Below are 15,883 nucleotides of genomic sequence, written 5' to 3'. Positions count from 1 at the left end.
GTTGGTTTCGGTGAGGTACAACTATTTAGCTAAAAAAGTCTATCAATAAAAACATGTATTCCTCCAAGCAACTGTGAGTTGCTTCAGATTAAAATGTCCACCTAATTATATATTACATGTGCAAAGTTATTAATTTATAATGTTAAATATAAAGAATATTACTTGCTGACTGTATGTAGTATATAATGTATGTAATCACAAAATTTGAAACTCAATTTACAGCCAATTCGAACACTTTCTGTCCCATGGCTCATTAGGGCATGTGGCTGTAGCCCTCACCGATAGATTGGGGAACTTGACCCTTATTCGTGGCAGCGTAGGTACAATGGCGTCAAAGTTGATGTAGCGGAAGGTTATTACAGTGACAGCACCAGCAGTCTGAACTCCCCAGCCCCTCTCCAGGGCCTCCAGGGCTCCCAGGCCAAATAAACGCAGGGTGTCTCCATCTAGCTCTGCCAGGTGATTGTCAGAGAGCGACAAACTCTGAACACTGCCGCTCCCTGCCTCCACAAGCCTGCAAAGTGCACACATACACACAAACACCCTTTGTAAGTCAGTCCTTATATACTGTCTTTCATGATTGCCCTGATTGTGTGGCCTTGTGATACTTCAGACCTAACTAATATACAAATGTGGATGTAATAGTTTCTTGGGTCTTTACATGTGTAGACACACTTACATTGACAGGGTAGAATTAGAGACACAATGATGCTAACCCCTCCTCTGGAGGACAGCACTGCCACTGAGTTATCAAGAATATCTTTCAGCTAAAAATGTTGTGGTTACATTTGTTCTAAAAAGCCAGCATTGTGTAGAGAGAAGAAAAAAGCAACATCGCTACAGAGCCCTCAGTGGTCTAGTCAATGTCCTACTTGTAGTACCTAATTGCTTTCTGTTCTCCTGTACAACAGCTGAAGTGCCTTTCCCTGATAAGAGAGTCGTGAGAGTGGAGAATCTGGGCAAGTCTCAAGGAGACATAATCTCCCTGCCCATGTGCTCAGCCTTTTGGGTCTGCTGACACTCAGGGGACTTTTCAGCATAGCAGGGCATCAGATGGCTACTGGCTGCACGCTACACAACACTGATCATTTGGGTTCAGCCCGCCAACAAACTAATTACCCCTATTCATATTTCACACCCTCCCAATCTCGCAGCAAGAGTAAGCCACATTGGTTGGAGGACTAATCCTTTGATTACAGAACTCTAATCCAAGATTCTTGTTGAGACTGATTTTTAGAAAGTGTGTCTTAGTAGTGATGTAAGATAAAGAGAGAAAGAGCATCAGGGACAGAGAGAGGAAAAGAAAAGGACAGCAGACATACTGTAGACAAAGAGGTACATACATAGGGAAACAGTGAAGCTGTAGAGTACTGTAACTCAAGCTTCTATGAAAAGGCTACCTTCTCTGCAAGTACAGTAAGCCTGATCCCCAGAGAAGACTCCTCTCTGTACCTGAGAAAAGGAGCAGTCTCCTCCCCTACCTAAGCAGCAACAAGGGGATCAAAGGCGAATAGTTAAACTTGAGAATTAAAGGCTATCTTCCAAACCAGAGGTATAATAGGTTGACCTAACCAGATAAATGAGGAGGTTTAGGTCTTCTTCTTTTTTAAACTTCATGGTGAGATCCATTTTTCAGTGTTTACTGTATGTAAACAGTTGTCCTATAGATGCACATAGTTGTTTCTTTCACAAATCCTTTCCCAGTGTGATTCAATGTGAGAAGAGAGTCAAGTACTCTGGATTCAAGTGATAGGTGTAAGCATGGCCAATATGTATAATTGCTAACCAGTACCAGGAAGCCCACATCCTTCACTTCTGTTATATTTAAGCTGTTGGAGGAGGAATGTGACATGATGTTGACATCAGGTTCCCAGTGGGTGATACTTTGGCCTCAAGTTACTTTCACTGACTCTTTCCTTTGTAAAAGACAGGTGACTGATGCCTCAGGACATAGTAACACACAAGTCCAGGTCAGACTATGACTGTGAGGCCTTTGGGAAACTTTTTGTGTCTGTGTGGTCTGCCTGTGTGAGTCTATCAATGCTGCATGTATACAGTGTGTATATACACACACACACAGACACACATGCAAAGTTATTTTTTGCTTTGAGGCCGTAGTCTGCCTCGTAGTTCAGTTTTAATTAGTTCAGTTACTTTTAAATAAGCTCTGAGAAAGCTACAACCTGACAAAAAACGCACAAATTATTTTTGCCAGTAAGCCTGATACCAGATTAATCATGTAATACAGTCTGAGCCTCTTCTAACAGACCAGTGACTGGCAGGGAATGTCCCACTCAATGATCGCATTTATATCCAGACATATTACTCTTACATGTTGCAGAGGATAATCCATCATGCACCGAGTATGACAGCCATTCGGATGGTCATGGTAGAGAGTAGATGGGATCCCATGAATATATTAAGAGAAGTGGCAACTGTGCTGCCAATAATTCCCAGTGACCAGTCACCAAACTGCAACTAAAAAAATCACCTGAAATCACAGAAAGCCTCAAGCAGGTGTGACTATAATATCAATGTTTAAGTGTAAGTATGCCAGAAAATAAAGAATATATTCAATTGAAAACCACATTGACTGACAGCAGGTGTGATATGAAAGTATCAACCATTAGCCATCACACAGAAAGGCACAAACATGGGACTTGGCCAGCAATAGACGGGGAGGCGCCAGACACTGAAAGGCAGTTTAATCATCAGTACATGCCACGCCTCCAAGATTTAAGATTGCCAAAGGCAGCAAATCAGCAGGAGCTGGAGAGTGGTTCAAGAGATGGAGCGAAACACGTAGATAAGTCACATAAAGAATAGGAGTAACCTCTGTAAGCCTGGAAGTGTGCCATCAACACACTCTGCACTGTGTCATATATTGTTCTCCCATAATCACAGCTGAAAGGCTGCCAGGTGGCCTTAAATCTTTTCCTAACATGAACTCAACGCTGAGACAAGAGGTGAAAAGGGCAGTGAAGATACACTAAAGAATCTATCACAATTACATAGATCCTGCTCTGGCCTATTAGTCTCAGAACTTAATTTGATTAAGGCTATCTGACTTAATCCTACAGGAGTTATAAAAAGGACATCTGTCATCTTTCAACAACTTAATCCCCACAGAGACATGGCTGGTAGCATGCACATGTCTCCAATTGCCTAAGTGCTGTGTGGTAGTGTCAAATATGAAACATTATTATCTGAGCTGTCATTACAAAACAGTGTTTCATAATTTCTCTGTTACAAAGTGAAAACAAATGGTTCTGTGTTACAGATGTTGGTCATAGTGGGTGTTGAGTCTTGCAGTGTGTTGTGTGTGATTGTTGTGCTGTGGGATTCTAGTGATGGTTTGTGATGTATGATGGTTTTAGATTTTTGTGTTTCATTCGAGAGGCCTGTTAAACTTCTCTATCTCCCTTATGGATGTAGCTGATTTATGTGCTTGACAAACCACCTGTTCAGGATCTGAGCTCAACTCTTTATTAAATGAATGTATGAATAGCACAAAGGTCTTTCCATCTGGCCATATAGTGACCAACTCCACTATAGGATTTCTGAGTAATAACTCTTCCACTGCCATGCTCCCCAACTCCCATCTCTCTGGAGAAATGAGGTCAGAAAAATCTTAAATTGTTAAACTTGGAACTGCATCAAAGTCATACTGTGGCACAGATACAAACTATAGCATATGGATAATATCAAACTGGATCTGCTGTCAACATTCACTTCACACTCACTCTAATTTGTCACCAAACTTGAGCTGCCAATGCCGACCAGAGATGACATCACGCGTTTTATTTAATATACGGCCAGCCAATATACCGCATCTACCACTCTAGAAATTAATGCTGATGAACAGAAAACCAGAAAGTGTCATTGTGCACATCTCATTCACTTGTATTATATATCAACTGTGAAAGTTTTAAAGTCTTGATGTAAGTGAGAAAAGTTAGCCAAGGTTTATCCTGCTCTGACAAGGACTGTGAAATAGTGAGGAACATGAATTCAAATGGCCACATTTCAGAGAGACTGGTGAACTTCCAAGCTTTTTTGGAAATTAACTGATTCAATTAATACACTTATTAGTGCAGATTCATCCTTTTCCTTATCCTTCATTTCATACAATTATTCTGAGGCAGTGTATTTGGGCTTTAACTGTTTTTAAATCCTTGCAGTCTTGTCTGTAACAAAATATTTAGTTTTACTGTTATGATTGTTTTTGTTTTGTTTTTTGTAATTTAAGTATTACTATTTCTATTGCAAAGTGTCTAAATACTGGCAGTTTTAAAAGGTAGAATTTTAAGAATACCAACCATTCAAACACTGTTCATAAAAGAATTATAGAAACAACATTTCTGTATTTAGAAATTTTAAGTTAAAGTTATTACTGTGTGTCACATGCAATTGGAAATGTATATGTAGTTTATATCTGAATTTGACAAGCTTTCCATCTTTACACAATTCCTTAATTTCATGCTTTGTTAAACCTTCCTACAAACCTTATTTAAAAGTCTAACCTTGTGTTGTCTAATGTAGTCTCACAACAACATTTTCTCCATTTCCAGATTTTTCTGAACTTGAGAATAATCACATTGTTCTGACAACCATAAACTTAATCAACTGCAGTTGTGTTTTACTCTTCCGCCTTCTCTGATTGAACAACAACAACAGGATTAGTGTTACAGATGTGGAGGGCAGTCCCCAGTTTGTGTTCTGGGAGAAAACACACACACACAAACACACAGATGTTGCCATGCTTCCCTGGCTCCCATACATCAGATCCAGATGTATGGACCGGCCAGGTTTAGCCTGTGACCTGGCTGGGAAACCAAGAATCTGTTGAGATTCTGCAGTAACAGGATTATGAATGACCTATAACAAACCATACACTGTTTCTTCAGGATGAAAAAGAAGAAACTTCCACCTGCTGTCAGTATTTCCTGGGAATTCACACCCCCAAGGACCTGATGTGTGATGTCAAGCAATAGTGAGGCAAGAGTGTTGATTCCCAGGCCTCAAAAAAGAGAGGCAAGTTCATCCATCATCCGCCCCCTTACGCTCACCATGGGGGAGGATGGTGCAATTTTCTTCAGCATGTAGTACTTCAGCACCTATGTGAGGTTATCTGGGCTACACTGTGTAGGAATTAAAAGCCTTCTATAAACCCACACACTGATGAACGATACACTCTAAAAGAATATATAGTATAGATGAAGGGAGGGTGACAGACAGACACACTCATGCAAATACCTAGGTTGTGCCAGTTCAGTCAGAGGCTGAACTTAACACAAATACATGGGCACACACCCACAGACATGTCCGTTGCTAGGTAGTTTACAGCTAATGAACAGTAATGTATTTTAGCTATTTGGGGTGAGTAAACATGAGGTTAAAATGTGCCTTGCCTTTTATCTGAACGCATTTTAAGAGTCTTGGAGATTGAATTGCGTGAGTCCTGTTCATCAGCATTACCTGTTAAGCCACATAGCTGAAGTTATAATAGACCCTGTAAAGGAAAGCCATAGCCATTGAAGGATTGTGCTTCGGGGCATTTGCATATCCTGATGCAGGAAGGAAAGGCCGTCTTTGAAACATGTAATAATAGTCCTTGACATAACCTCCCCCGACTTTCATCTTGCACACCTCCTCATAACTCATCCAGACCTGCTTCACATGCTGTCTAGGAGAATCTATCAGAGTCACATTAGACTCTGCATAGTCATATCATAAACAGTGGAAGAAGAAAGTTCATCTTAGACCTACTGATTTAGCAGAGAGCTCAGGAGCAGTCAAGACTCACGCCCCTAGAGTAAGTAAGGGGGTCACTGTCTTGTTCAAGGATATTTTAAGATTGGTTTGATGCACTAGTTGCTGCAGGGATCAAATCTGTACCCTCGATGATCTCACGTGTCGTTGTGATCTTGCGTGTACAATCTAGGCCACTCTGCCAACCAATAAATAAAGAAATAGGGTAGTGCAGCTTAAACGACAAAGAGGTCAGGTAGCCAACTGACAGCCTGGATGAATGTTTTTTTTTCGAGCAGGTGGGGGTGAAACTGTGAGTGCACTGTAAGATAAATAGTTAGAGACTGATGACCATAACACTCAAAAAATTACACTGGAAAATTCAGCAGCAGCTTTGTGCAACAGCAGTGTCAGACATGTGTGAAAGATCTTTCAGATTCCTATCTGATGCAGTGAGAAGCTGCTAACCTCTGATCTAACAGACAGATATGGATGACTTGGTCTATTTTGTGCTCAGTCTTAAATCAAGGCTCAACTGAAACTAATTGTTTCTTGGGAACGGTGTCAGAATGATAGAGGGCCAGTTTCCATGCCTCGTTTGTCAATGAAAGAAGTTGATTTTTAAACATAATGAACGTCATCAATAACTTGTTGAACTTCAAACTTTAAGAATTCTAGTCGGTTGCTTGTTGGCATGTTTGTAAAAACTTTTTTAATGTTACTTCACGCAACGTTTAAAGGAGCAAAATTATGATTAAATGATGAAGTGGGGATTGCTCAGCTCAAGTTCTAAATCATCATCAGCAAAGCAATCGCATGTGTCTCATAAAGTTACTATAAATTCAATATAGACAATGTTACAAATTCATCAAGTTGGTGGTGTATTTTGGTCTTACTTAGGATCTCGTGGGCTGTTTGGACGGCTGTTGGTGCGGAGTCTGTTCTCTGTTCCCCCTGGTGGCCTTTCTGGTCCAGAACCTGGGCTTACCCGTCTGATAAAAAACATAAAGCAACAGAGCACTTCAAAACTCTCAGATTATGAAAACAACCCTTTAAAGCTGGCGCCTGAATGCTTTCTAAATACAAACATACTCCTACTCAAGGATTAGAAATAACTCCATCATCAGACACTAAAAACATAAAGATTATCTTACGAGAAAAGTACACACTCATGTCATCCTCATATATGCCTCTCTATCTCTCACTCCCACTCCACTGTCTCTCTCTCACAAACACAAAATAGCTTTCTCACTATTAGTTGGTATGGATTTTCCACCAGATCTTCCTTTTATGCGTACAATTATGGTATACATTCACCAACCACTTTATCAGAAACAGTACTCCTGTGCATTCCAATGTAATCCAATACAGTAGTTCAGGCATAAATTCTACTTTCACAAAGCTTTTTTTTTTTTTTTTTTTTCAGTTTTTGTTCGAATTGTCAGTCAGGGGATCGTTCTTCCTCATGTACAGTAGCAGTCAAAAGTCTGAACACGTTCTGTTTCAAATGGGAAGTGTCCAAACATTTGACTGGACTGGTATTGTATGTTAACGTGGTGGACAAACACTTTTCAATATAATGCACTGCAGTACACCACCACAACCCACGATGACCTCACTAATAAACATAAAGTAGAATTATCACCTCTCTGACAATGTCAACAAAAATGGGAAAATGTAGAAGCTTCATAAAAGTAGAATTTATGGCAGAGCTGTTGTATTGGATTTCATTAGACTGCACAGGTGTTCCCAATAAAGTGTTTGGTGTGTACATTGAAAGACATATTTCCTTCTCTCCATCTCATCTGACTCATCATGGTTGTTAATCTAAACGTTATATCCCTTGACCTTATAACCTTGTATTTCATTGGCAACTGTGCATTCATTTGCAAAGCCCTGGCATAATTGTCAATATTTTCGTAAATTTAGAATTATCAGGGTGCCTCAGATTAATCTGTCAACAGCTCCAATTTTATCTACTCTTCTTCAACAGAGTCGGGAGTATACCAAATCAAATCCCCTGTAATCCGAATCCAGTGTAAAATACAGTAATCCTTCATGTTTTCAGATTCGCATTTGAGCTACATCAGAGTCCTACTGATTTACTGTATTCATTCAATGTGTACAGCAGATGTAGACCCGTAATTCTCTTTGGACCAACAGGAACATAAATCCCAAAAAAGGCTGGTAACATACCAGTTGGTGACACATTTACTATAATTGTGACTTAACCATGGGCTGATGTGGTGTGTACCTAGGCTCATCTGGAGAAGGCTCCTGTACAAGGCCGTTGGTCTGGGCAGGGGTGTGGGCAGGGCTGTTTTCTGGACTAACATCGTCTTTAGCTCCGTTTGTTGGTGGCAGTTCCAGGCAGGCCCTGACACCCTCCCACTGCTGTGCTGCATTACGGATTGCCAGACGCCGTTTCTCCTTGATGATCGCAAGACACACACACACACACACACACACACACACACACACACACACACACACACACACACACACACACAAACACACACAAACACAAACAGAGAACAGAGAAGGTTTCAAGTGACAATTCTCCTGAGCAAGATGCAGGGGGCATATAAGCTAATGGGACCTCTCTGTCTATCTTAACCTAATCAGAGGCAAACTGATACCTCCTGCCTTGCTGCAATTTTATGTTGAACAGTATATGAAAACTACTTACTGGCTTTAATGCCAGATGCCCCACCTGACTTAAGCTAGATCTGAAATTGCATTTGAATTTGTAAGCCCAATATATTTACATCTGGTACCTCAGATTTAAATCTGGGCTCTTACAGCAGTACACATGACATTCAAACCCTGCAAGAGAGAGGAGTCCTGCTGTCTTTCACTTGTCAAGCTGTAGTTTCAATATGCTTGGTTATGGAATGTGCCACTCCTTGATGCCGGAGTGAGTCAGTATCGATTCAGGGTGAATCCTACGCCCTTGTGAACCCTTGGCTGAGGCATTCAATATAACATTTTCTCAACACCAGCGGTTAGCAGGAGTTGGGTTACTGAGAGAGAATGAGTTCTGCACAGAGACCATCTCTCAGCAAAAGACACCACTGCAGCGCAGAGACCGCAGGAGCACATCCACACAAACACATTTACTGCAAAACAGATTAATTGTTTGTGTGGGAGAGAACATCTTAGACCATTTAAAGAAATAAAATATAATTTACAGACCCATTTACAAATATAGAGCTGCTGAGGGTAGTGTATCCCTCACCCATAAATTAAAAATGTTTCCAAAAGGCACTAATGTTGCGCAGCACTGATGTTGACACAGGTAGAAAGCTGAAAAATCAAGCTACAACAGTGTATTTAGTGACCCTCTAAGACACAGTCACAACAATCAGTCAGAAGAAAAATAAAAAGTTCTTTCTAATAAGGTGTTTTAATGAGTAAGCTGTGCAAAAGATAAAGTAAGTATATAATACCTATGCCAAAGAGGTTAGTTTCATCATTAATATGTGAAGATTTTACAATGCTACACTATGCAGTTTTCAAACCTCCAATCCAACATTAAACCTTTACAACTATTAATTATCTTCCTACCAAGAATAATGATTATACAACACCCAATTTATGAAAAAGAACACCAGTGGCTTAAGAGGACATTTGTTCATCTGCTGTCTGTAGGCCGTCATTGTTTGTTAGCTGCATATTCAAAGTCTAAATCCAGGCAGACGAAGATAACAAAAGTAAATCAGATCAGAGTGGTACCTTATGAATGGTCTGCTTGTGACTCTCCCTCTTCTTCTCCTCCTCTTTTCGAGCTTGCACACCAGCCATGCGCCGATCCTCGTCCTGAAAAAGATAGCTAGGGCAATCAGAGTGGCGCTCCATTCATGAGTTCTGAATTATTCAAGAGAGCAGGGAACCACAAAAGACGTCGTCAGTGAGACCGTTCTGTACACCAGAACTGGACCACTGTGGAGGCTGGGGGAGATTCTCACACCAGCCAGCTGCATCACAGGATTATATGTCTGATTTTCAGTCTCGGATCAACTGAGCCCAGCTGTTGGGGATAGCCAAAACTCCCAGAATGCAATGCTGCCAGCACAATCTGAGTGTGCCAGCTGAGAGCTGGGGGATATTCAGCTGTCGGTCAATAGAGGAAAAATACAAACCTCACTACAATACAATCAAGGACTGATGTCAGCTAGTGAGGAGCAAATAATACTGTATTTCTTGTATCAGTAACAATATTCAAAAACATACAGTCTTCTTCAATAAAATATATTTTTTTAAATGCTATGATAATTAAACATAAAGATTATAAACTCTCCAGTATATGTGTTGTTTTAACATTTTTCACTTAGCTTTTTAAATAATCTAAACAGTTCTGGCACAAATATCCCCCCAGGAGACAGAGAAGCAGCATTTATTTATTTACCTCAAAGCAGAACAGTCATACTATAACTCCTCATTTGCAGACTTGACTCTCACTTCATTCATAAATAATGGACAATCTTCCAGCAGTCAGAGATTTTATCTCAAATAATCTGATCTCACCTCTTGTGACAGCACGGAGCACAGGGATATTTTTTTTCTAAGTTAGAGGGGAAAAATCTCACTTCAGTGACTACTAGGAATTTTCCCCTCAGCAATATTAGTATAACACAGTTTGATAAGATGGAGACTTTGTTGTCAAATCAGAACTTTGCATTTCCCAAAGGTAAACTTTCAGAAATTTTTAAAAAAGCTCTGTTGTCAGGATTGACAGCTACAAGACAGGAGTTTGTTGAAGGGGTTTAATGGGCAATGAGGTCATGTAGCTGGGAAAACCTGTTAAAGACTACTGCATATGTGCCTTAACATTCAAGTAAATACATGAAAATAGTTGAAATTGGAGTTACAAGGCTTTTTTCCCCTAGTATATGAGCAGTATGTTCTGAGGGCAAGGTGTGTGGTACTTAAAGATGCCTTTAAAGTACAAGCTCAGACCTGGGTGCTCCTTGGTTGAAAGCCTCTAAAAGCATGCTGACATTTCACTGTAGCACCTCTCTGACAAACTGTATAAATACAATGTTCTCATGTTTACGTTTGAGAATAATCATTGTTTTGTTAGATTAACTATACATATATTATATGCATACGCATATGATATTATACCCCTTACGTTTTTGCCTCCAATACACGACCATGGACATGATGAATGATGCCAATACTAGTTCCAGTGAACAGAGACTATTGAATCACTGAGAGGTACAAAAGCTTGGAGATGCTCCACTGACAGTGAATGCAAAACTGTCTATGTATGTATTATCTAAGGTTTGTTTTGAAATCAACATAAAGTGTGCATTAATGATAACACAGAGTCACTCTCATGAATCAACATGTGCAGTACCAATATACTATATTTTGGACAACAACAAACTTTTGGGTCATTTGCTGAGCGTGAATAACTGATCAAGGTTTGCCATGGTAACACAGGCTTTTGTAAATACAAAGTGCAGTGCAGACAAGGATGGTAAGGGATTAAATGAGTCCACAAGTGATTTTCTGCATAGAAAAATATCCGCAGGATAACTATATTCTGAAAGTATGGCTATAATTAGCAGAATTTAGCCAGTGGCCAGTTTTCCTCTTGTAAACATACACAGACACAGTTAAAGAGTTCGGCCTTACTGTGATGCGCTTCATGTCCAGCTGTCTCAGATGAAGCACACAGCGCAGGACGGCCTGCTTGTACCATGTCTCCAGGGCTACAGGATTCCCATCCAGGGTGAGCTCAGAAAGGGAGCACGACTCTCCGAGGCAGGCTAGCTGATTAAAACTAAACACAAAGAAAGAACACTTTGAATGAGATCAAGAGCAAAAACAACACACACATAATTACAGGTTGACAGAATGGAGCCAGGCTAAAACAAGACAGAAAATTGACTATTTAACAGGCACACTGGCAGTGTGACATTACTCGGGGCAATGAAAACTGTGAAATCTGCTACACTCTTGAAATCACCCTGTGGCAAAAGGAGACATGAAAAAGCACAGTCATGCTCTATAAGGTAGTTGAGATTCTATCATTGCTAATTTGAGATAATAATGTGGATGAGTCATTTGCCTGAAACTATTTGGGAACCTACCACAGTACACTGTTTCTTTGGCTGTAAAACAGGGTCAGATAGTAACCTCAGATCAACTATTAAAGCAAATATACCCATTCGGGAACAAACATTAGCATTGCAGAGCTAATTGAGAGACGCCACACAAGAAAAGCTAATTGCATTGGAAGTCTAAAGGCAATGCAACATTTCCCGAGTCACATCCTCAACTCATACAATTTTAAAAATGGATACAAGGGAGAGTATTTACTCTTATCTCAGAATGACTCTCTCTTCTGTACTGGACTCTTCTGTACTGCAATGTAGTCTGTTGTAGGTCCGGCAATCTGAGACTATTATTAGTCATACATACATACATACAGGAACCGGTAACCTGGGTCATTTGTATATGTTATTAATTCCCATATATGTCTAGTACATTCTGTCATTCCATATAATAACTTATAGACAAATGTATTATAGTAATAATGGACAGGGTGTTTTTCACAGTGATTATGAGAAACTACATGAAGATCCCTATAATTCTTGGACTGCATGTTATACATTTTGCATAAGTATTGCATTCATAATTAAAGTGCCTAGTGTACTGTTGGGTAGTGGTGAAAAGTCTATATATAAAGGTTCAATAAGAGGAGAATATCAAACATATATGTGTGCTATGTGCAGAATGTGGACTGTGGAGCTTCCAATTCAAATCTCTACACCATTTGTTTACTGATTTCTCATTATTTGTTCTGCCTCCTTCCTGCTGCCTGAATGTATTTCAGGCAGAAAAAGAATCTAAAATATAAAACGGACATAATTTTTGCTGTCACATCCTCTACTGGACAAACTGGCTGCCTCAAGTGGATGAGTGTGTTCTGTCCCTCTACCTAGCAACAGAGCACAGCTGTTCTCCTATCAGCATTGTAGGGCTACAAAAAGGTACACACACCAGGTTTCACACTGCCATTATGAGCATACATTCAAAGGAGTGGTTTAGAGTGGTTTTAAGAATGTCAACATATTATTTGCCCATTTCTCTGTCTTGACTGTGTCTGTAACAAGTGTGTCAGGTACTGAAACATACAGACATTTTAACAGTGGGACTGTCTTGAAACATCAGGTCTGATTTATCACAGCACAAGGTGACTTCAGTACCGTCAAGGAGGCTAATGAAAACTGTCCCACCCTGAATCCCACATGCAGGCCCCTCCTCCAGGCAAAGAAAGAAGGCTATGCTGCTTTAACAAGTTAACTCTTGATTAAATACTTGACAACTTGATTAAGTGCTTGGCTCAGAAAGTGAGAAGCAAAAAAAAACAAAAAAACAACAAAAAACAAGACCACAGATAATGGGAACAGTGTGTAAAGTAGGTTGACGTTCGTACTAAGCAACGAAACACACCCCTCGCTCATTCTACACACCCTTACAATAATGCTCGTGAATTCACTCAAGCTGCAAATCTGTCATTCATTTTCCATGGAAGGGAGCTACCAGCTCTCACCCTGCTTCTCTGTTGTCTGAATAACTTTAAATAACTGGCACACCCATTTTTTTAGGTAAAAGTATTCTAATTACTAACTGTAAAGAACACATCCAGGTTATTTTCTAGGTTACAGAAAGTGCAGGCTACAGTGTGTGTTTGTGTGGATGTGCATGATGTGTGTGCTCTGTCTGCGGCTTGTTGGCCAGGCCCTACCAAGAGCCAAGGGAGGGGACGTGGCACTGTCCAGCCACTTTCTCTGTCCCTGCCCTGCGGGGAGGAGGGAGTTAAGCGGTATGAGCTCTTACCTGGTGATGTTGTTGCAGCTGAGAAAGAGGCGCTGCAAGCAGGGCAGGCGTTCCACCTCAGTCTAGAAGGAGAAAGAGAAAGAGGGGAAGGAAAGAGAGAGAGATAGAGGGATGTGAAGAAGAGAAGGTGCTCGGGAAGAGGGCACTGCATCGTCACTGTCGTCAGAGCTCTTTATGCCTCTCCATTCCCTCAGTCACCTTGCAGCTCTCAGCTCCAGCACACAGCATCCCCATCCATCCTGCGCATGCACACACACACATACAGCACGCTGCCTTGACTGCACATGGAGAGGAGGGGCAGGAGAGAGAGAGAGAGATTGAGAGAGAGAGCATGAGGTGGAATGGGGGAGGGGTGGGAGAGAGGAGTGTGTGCTGCGCTAATGCAGAGATCCCCTGCTGCAGGAGGCTAGCTCAGATTGCTCACTGGTACACATATACATCCAGGCTAACGCACACACATCGAGCAGCTAGCTACTGTGCCTCATCACGCTACAACAATGGCTGGAATAAATTCAATAAAAACTGACTAGGACGGGGGGTGTTGGGTATTCATCATCAAAATCAATGCAGAATGTAGTGAGGGGGTGGGGAGAAGAGCAGCAGCTGGCCGGTTGGCAAGCAGGAGAGGACAAACAGGGATGTAGGCAATGTCATAACTCCAACAGTTTCTGCTAATCAGATGGCAACGCGTGGAGGAGACGAATAGTGTCAACGTCTATGCGTGTGGATGTGTGTATGCGTGTGGATGGCCGGTGTTGCACATGCTGCAAGCAAAGCAGAGAGGACACTCCCAGCAGCAGTATGAATGAGCTGCGTCAGCATCCGCCCATATTGCAGCCACCGCCTCACAGCCTCCTCCAGCACTGTTGCCAGTCTCCATTCAAATGGTATTTTAGCCTAAACTTAAGGCTATGCTAGCATGTCTGCAGAGAACAGTACACCACGGCAGCACAAAGTCTCATCGGTTAGAAAACCCCCACAATTATATAAATATAGTACACAATAAGCCATCCTTGTTTCATCCTTTCCAGTACCCAAAGTGCTGACCACAGTACAGAATATGACGTCAGGAGCAATGCTAGAGAGCCTTTGTCTATCTGCAGGACTTTACCTGCTTGATTAACAAAATAGGCAAATATTCATACTAGATTTACTATTTTTATCACCAGTGTTAGTATCACCTCTTGCAAACTTGTGGCATGATAGACATGGACAAAATGGTATGAATACAGACAATCTAAAGCTAATTCCCTGTGACCTGTTTTATGACCAGTACTGATCAAGTTGGTTGGTACTCTTCTGGACTTCCTACACTCCAGAAGTCTTGAGTTAATACACATGAATGTGAGAAGCTTGGTACCAAAACTGGACTCCGTTAGAATCTGGGGGCCAATAAATCAACCCAGATATTTTAATTCTGACAAAAATTAAGAATGATGTCGTCGCACTTGATAGTTAGGATATATATATAGGGTGGACTGAACCATAAAAGGAGATGGTTGTTATTTTTCTGAGAAACTATTTTGCTGTCAATGTGTTGTGCTCAGTGTCAGCTAACCTCTTTAACTACTCGACCAGATGCCAGAAATCCAGAAAAGTCAACCCTGATAGATATAATCTGAACAAACAAACCCAGAAAATTCACAGCCAATGGTGTGTTTGCATTAAATGTAAGTGATTATTGTCCAATTTTCCATACAAAAAAGATTTCATCACATATTATTGTAAAGAGATACTTTTGCTTCTGCTGAGAGGCCTTTTCTGTGTGATTTATTTCTAAGTGATATGAAAAGGTTATGCATTATTCCTGATTCAGAATTTGCCCTAAGCCATTTCACAGATGTTTTTAACTCCTTTGAAAATAAGGATGCTCCCTTTGAGAATTACAGAGTAAAAATAGATAAAATCCTTGGCTCACACCTGAAATCCCAGAGGTGTTAAGGTAAAGGGATACAGCGTGGGCAAATTACAAATCTCAAAGTCCTTTATGGATTGGTGGATCTTTAAGCAGATGAGTAGCAAACATGTCAGGGCAGTTAGAAGTGGAAAGTCGTGATATTTTATAGATACCCTATCCAATTATAATGGAAATCCAGCCAAACTTTGGAAAACAATTAAGTCACTAAATCACGGTCATGCTTACTCCCTATCCAAACATCTTTCTTTAGATTATGTCTTTATCTCAGAGAAAGAGCAAATCTGTGATATTTTTAATACCCATTTTATTTCTTCTGGTCACCTGTTTGAAAATCAACACCAACTACACTTACCTCAGTTG

General features: G+C 40.7%; 1 protein-coding gene across 1 annotated transcript in view; it reads right to left on the bottom strand.

The window, feature by feature from the left end:
• Positions 1–15,883, bottom strand: part of LOC128355102 (leucine-rich repeat-containing protein 49) — a 32,452-nt gene that overhangs the window by 3,969 nt on the left and 12,600 nt on the right. The window contains exons 8-13 of the mRNA XM_053315340.1: positions 13,606–13,667; positions 11,395–11,542; positions 9,487–9,570; positions 8,006–8,181; positions 6,648–6,743; positions 280–514 (exon numbers count right to left, since the gene is read on the bottom strand). Coding sequence (XP_053171315.1) covers positions 280–514; positions 6,648–6,743; positions 8,006–8,181; positions 9,487–9,570; positions 11,395–11,542; positions 13,606–13,667 — 801 coding nt within the window. The remainder of the gene's footprint in view (positions 1–279; positions 515–6,647; positions 6,744–8,005; positions 8,182–9,486; positions 9,571–11,394; positions 11,543–13,605; positions 13,668–15,883) is intronic.

Source organism: Scomber japonicus, chromosome 1, assembly GCF_027409825.1.
Source record: "Scomber japonicus isolate fScoJap1 chromosome 1, fScoJap1.pri, whole genome shotgun sequence".
NCBI classification, from domain to species: Eukaryota; Metazoa; Chordata; class Actinopteri; order Scombriformes; family Scombridae; genus Scomber; species Scomber japonicus.
Note: the sequence above shows the minus strand (reverse complement) of the source record. Positions and strands in the feature narration are given on the sequence as shown.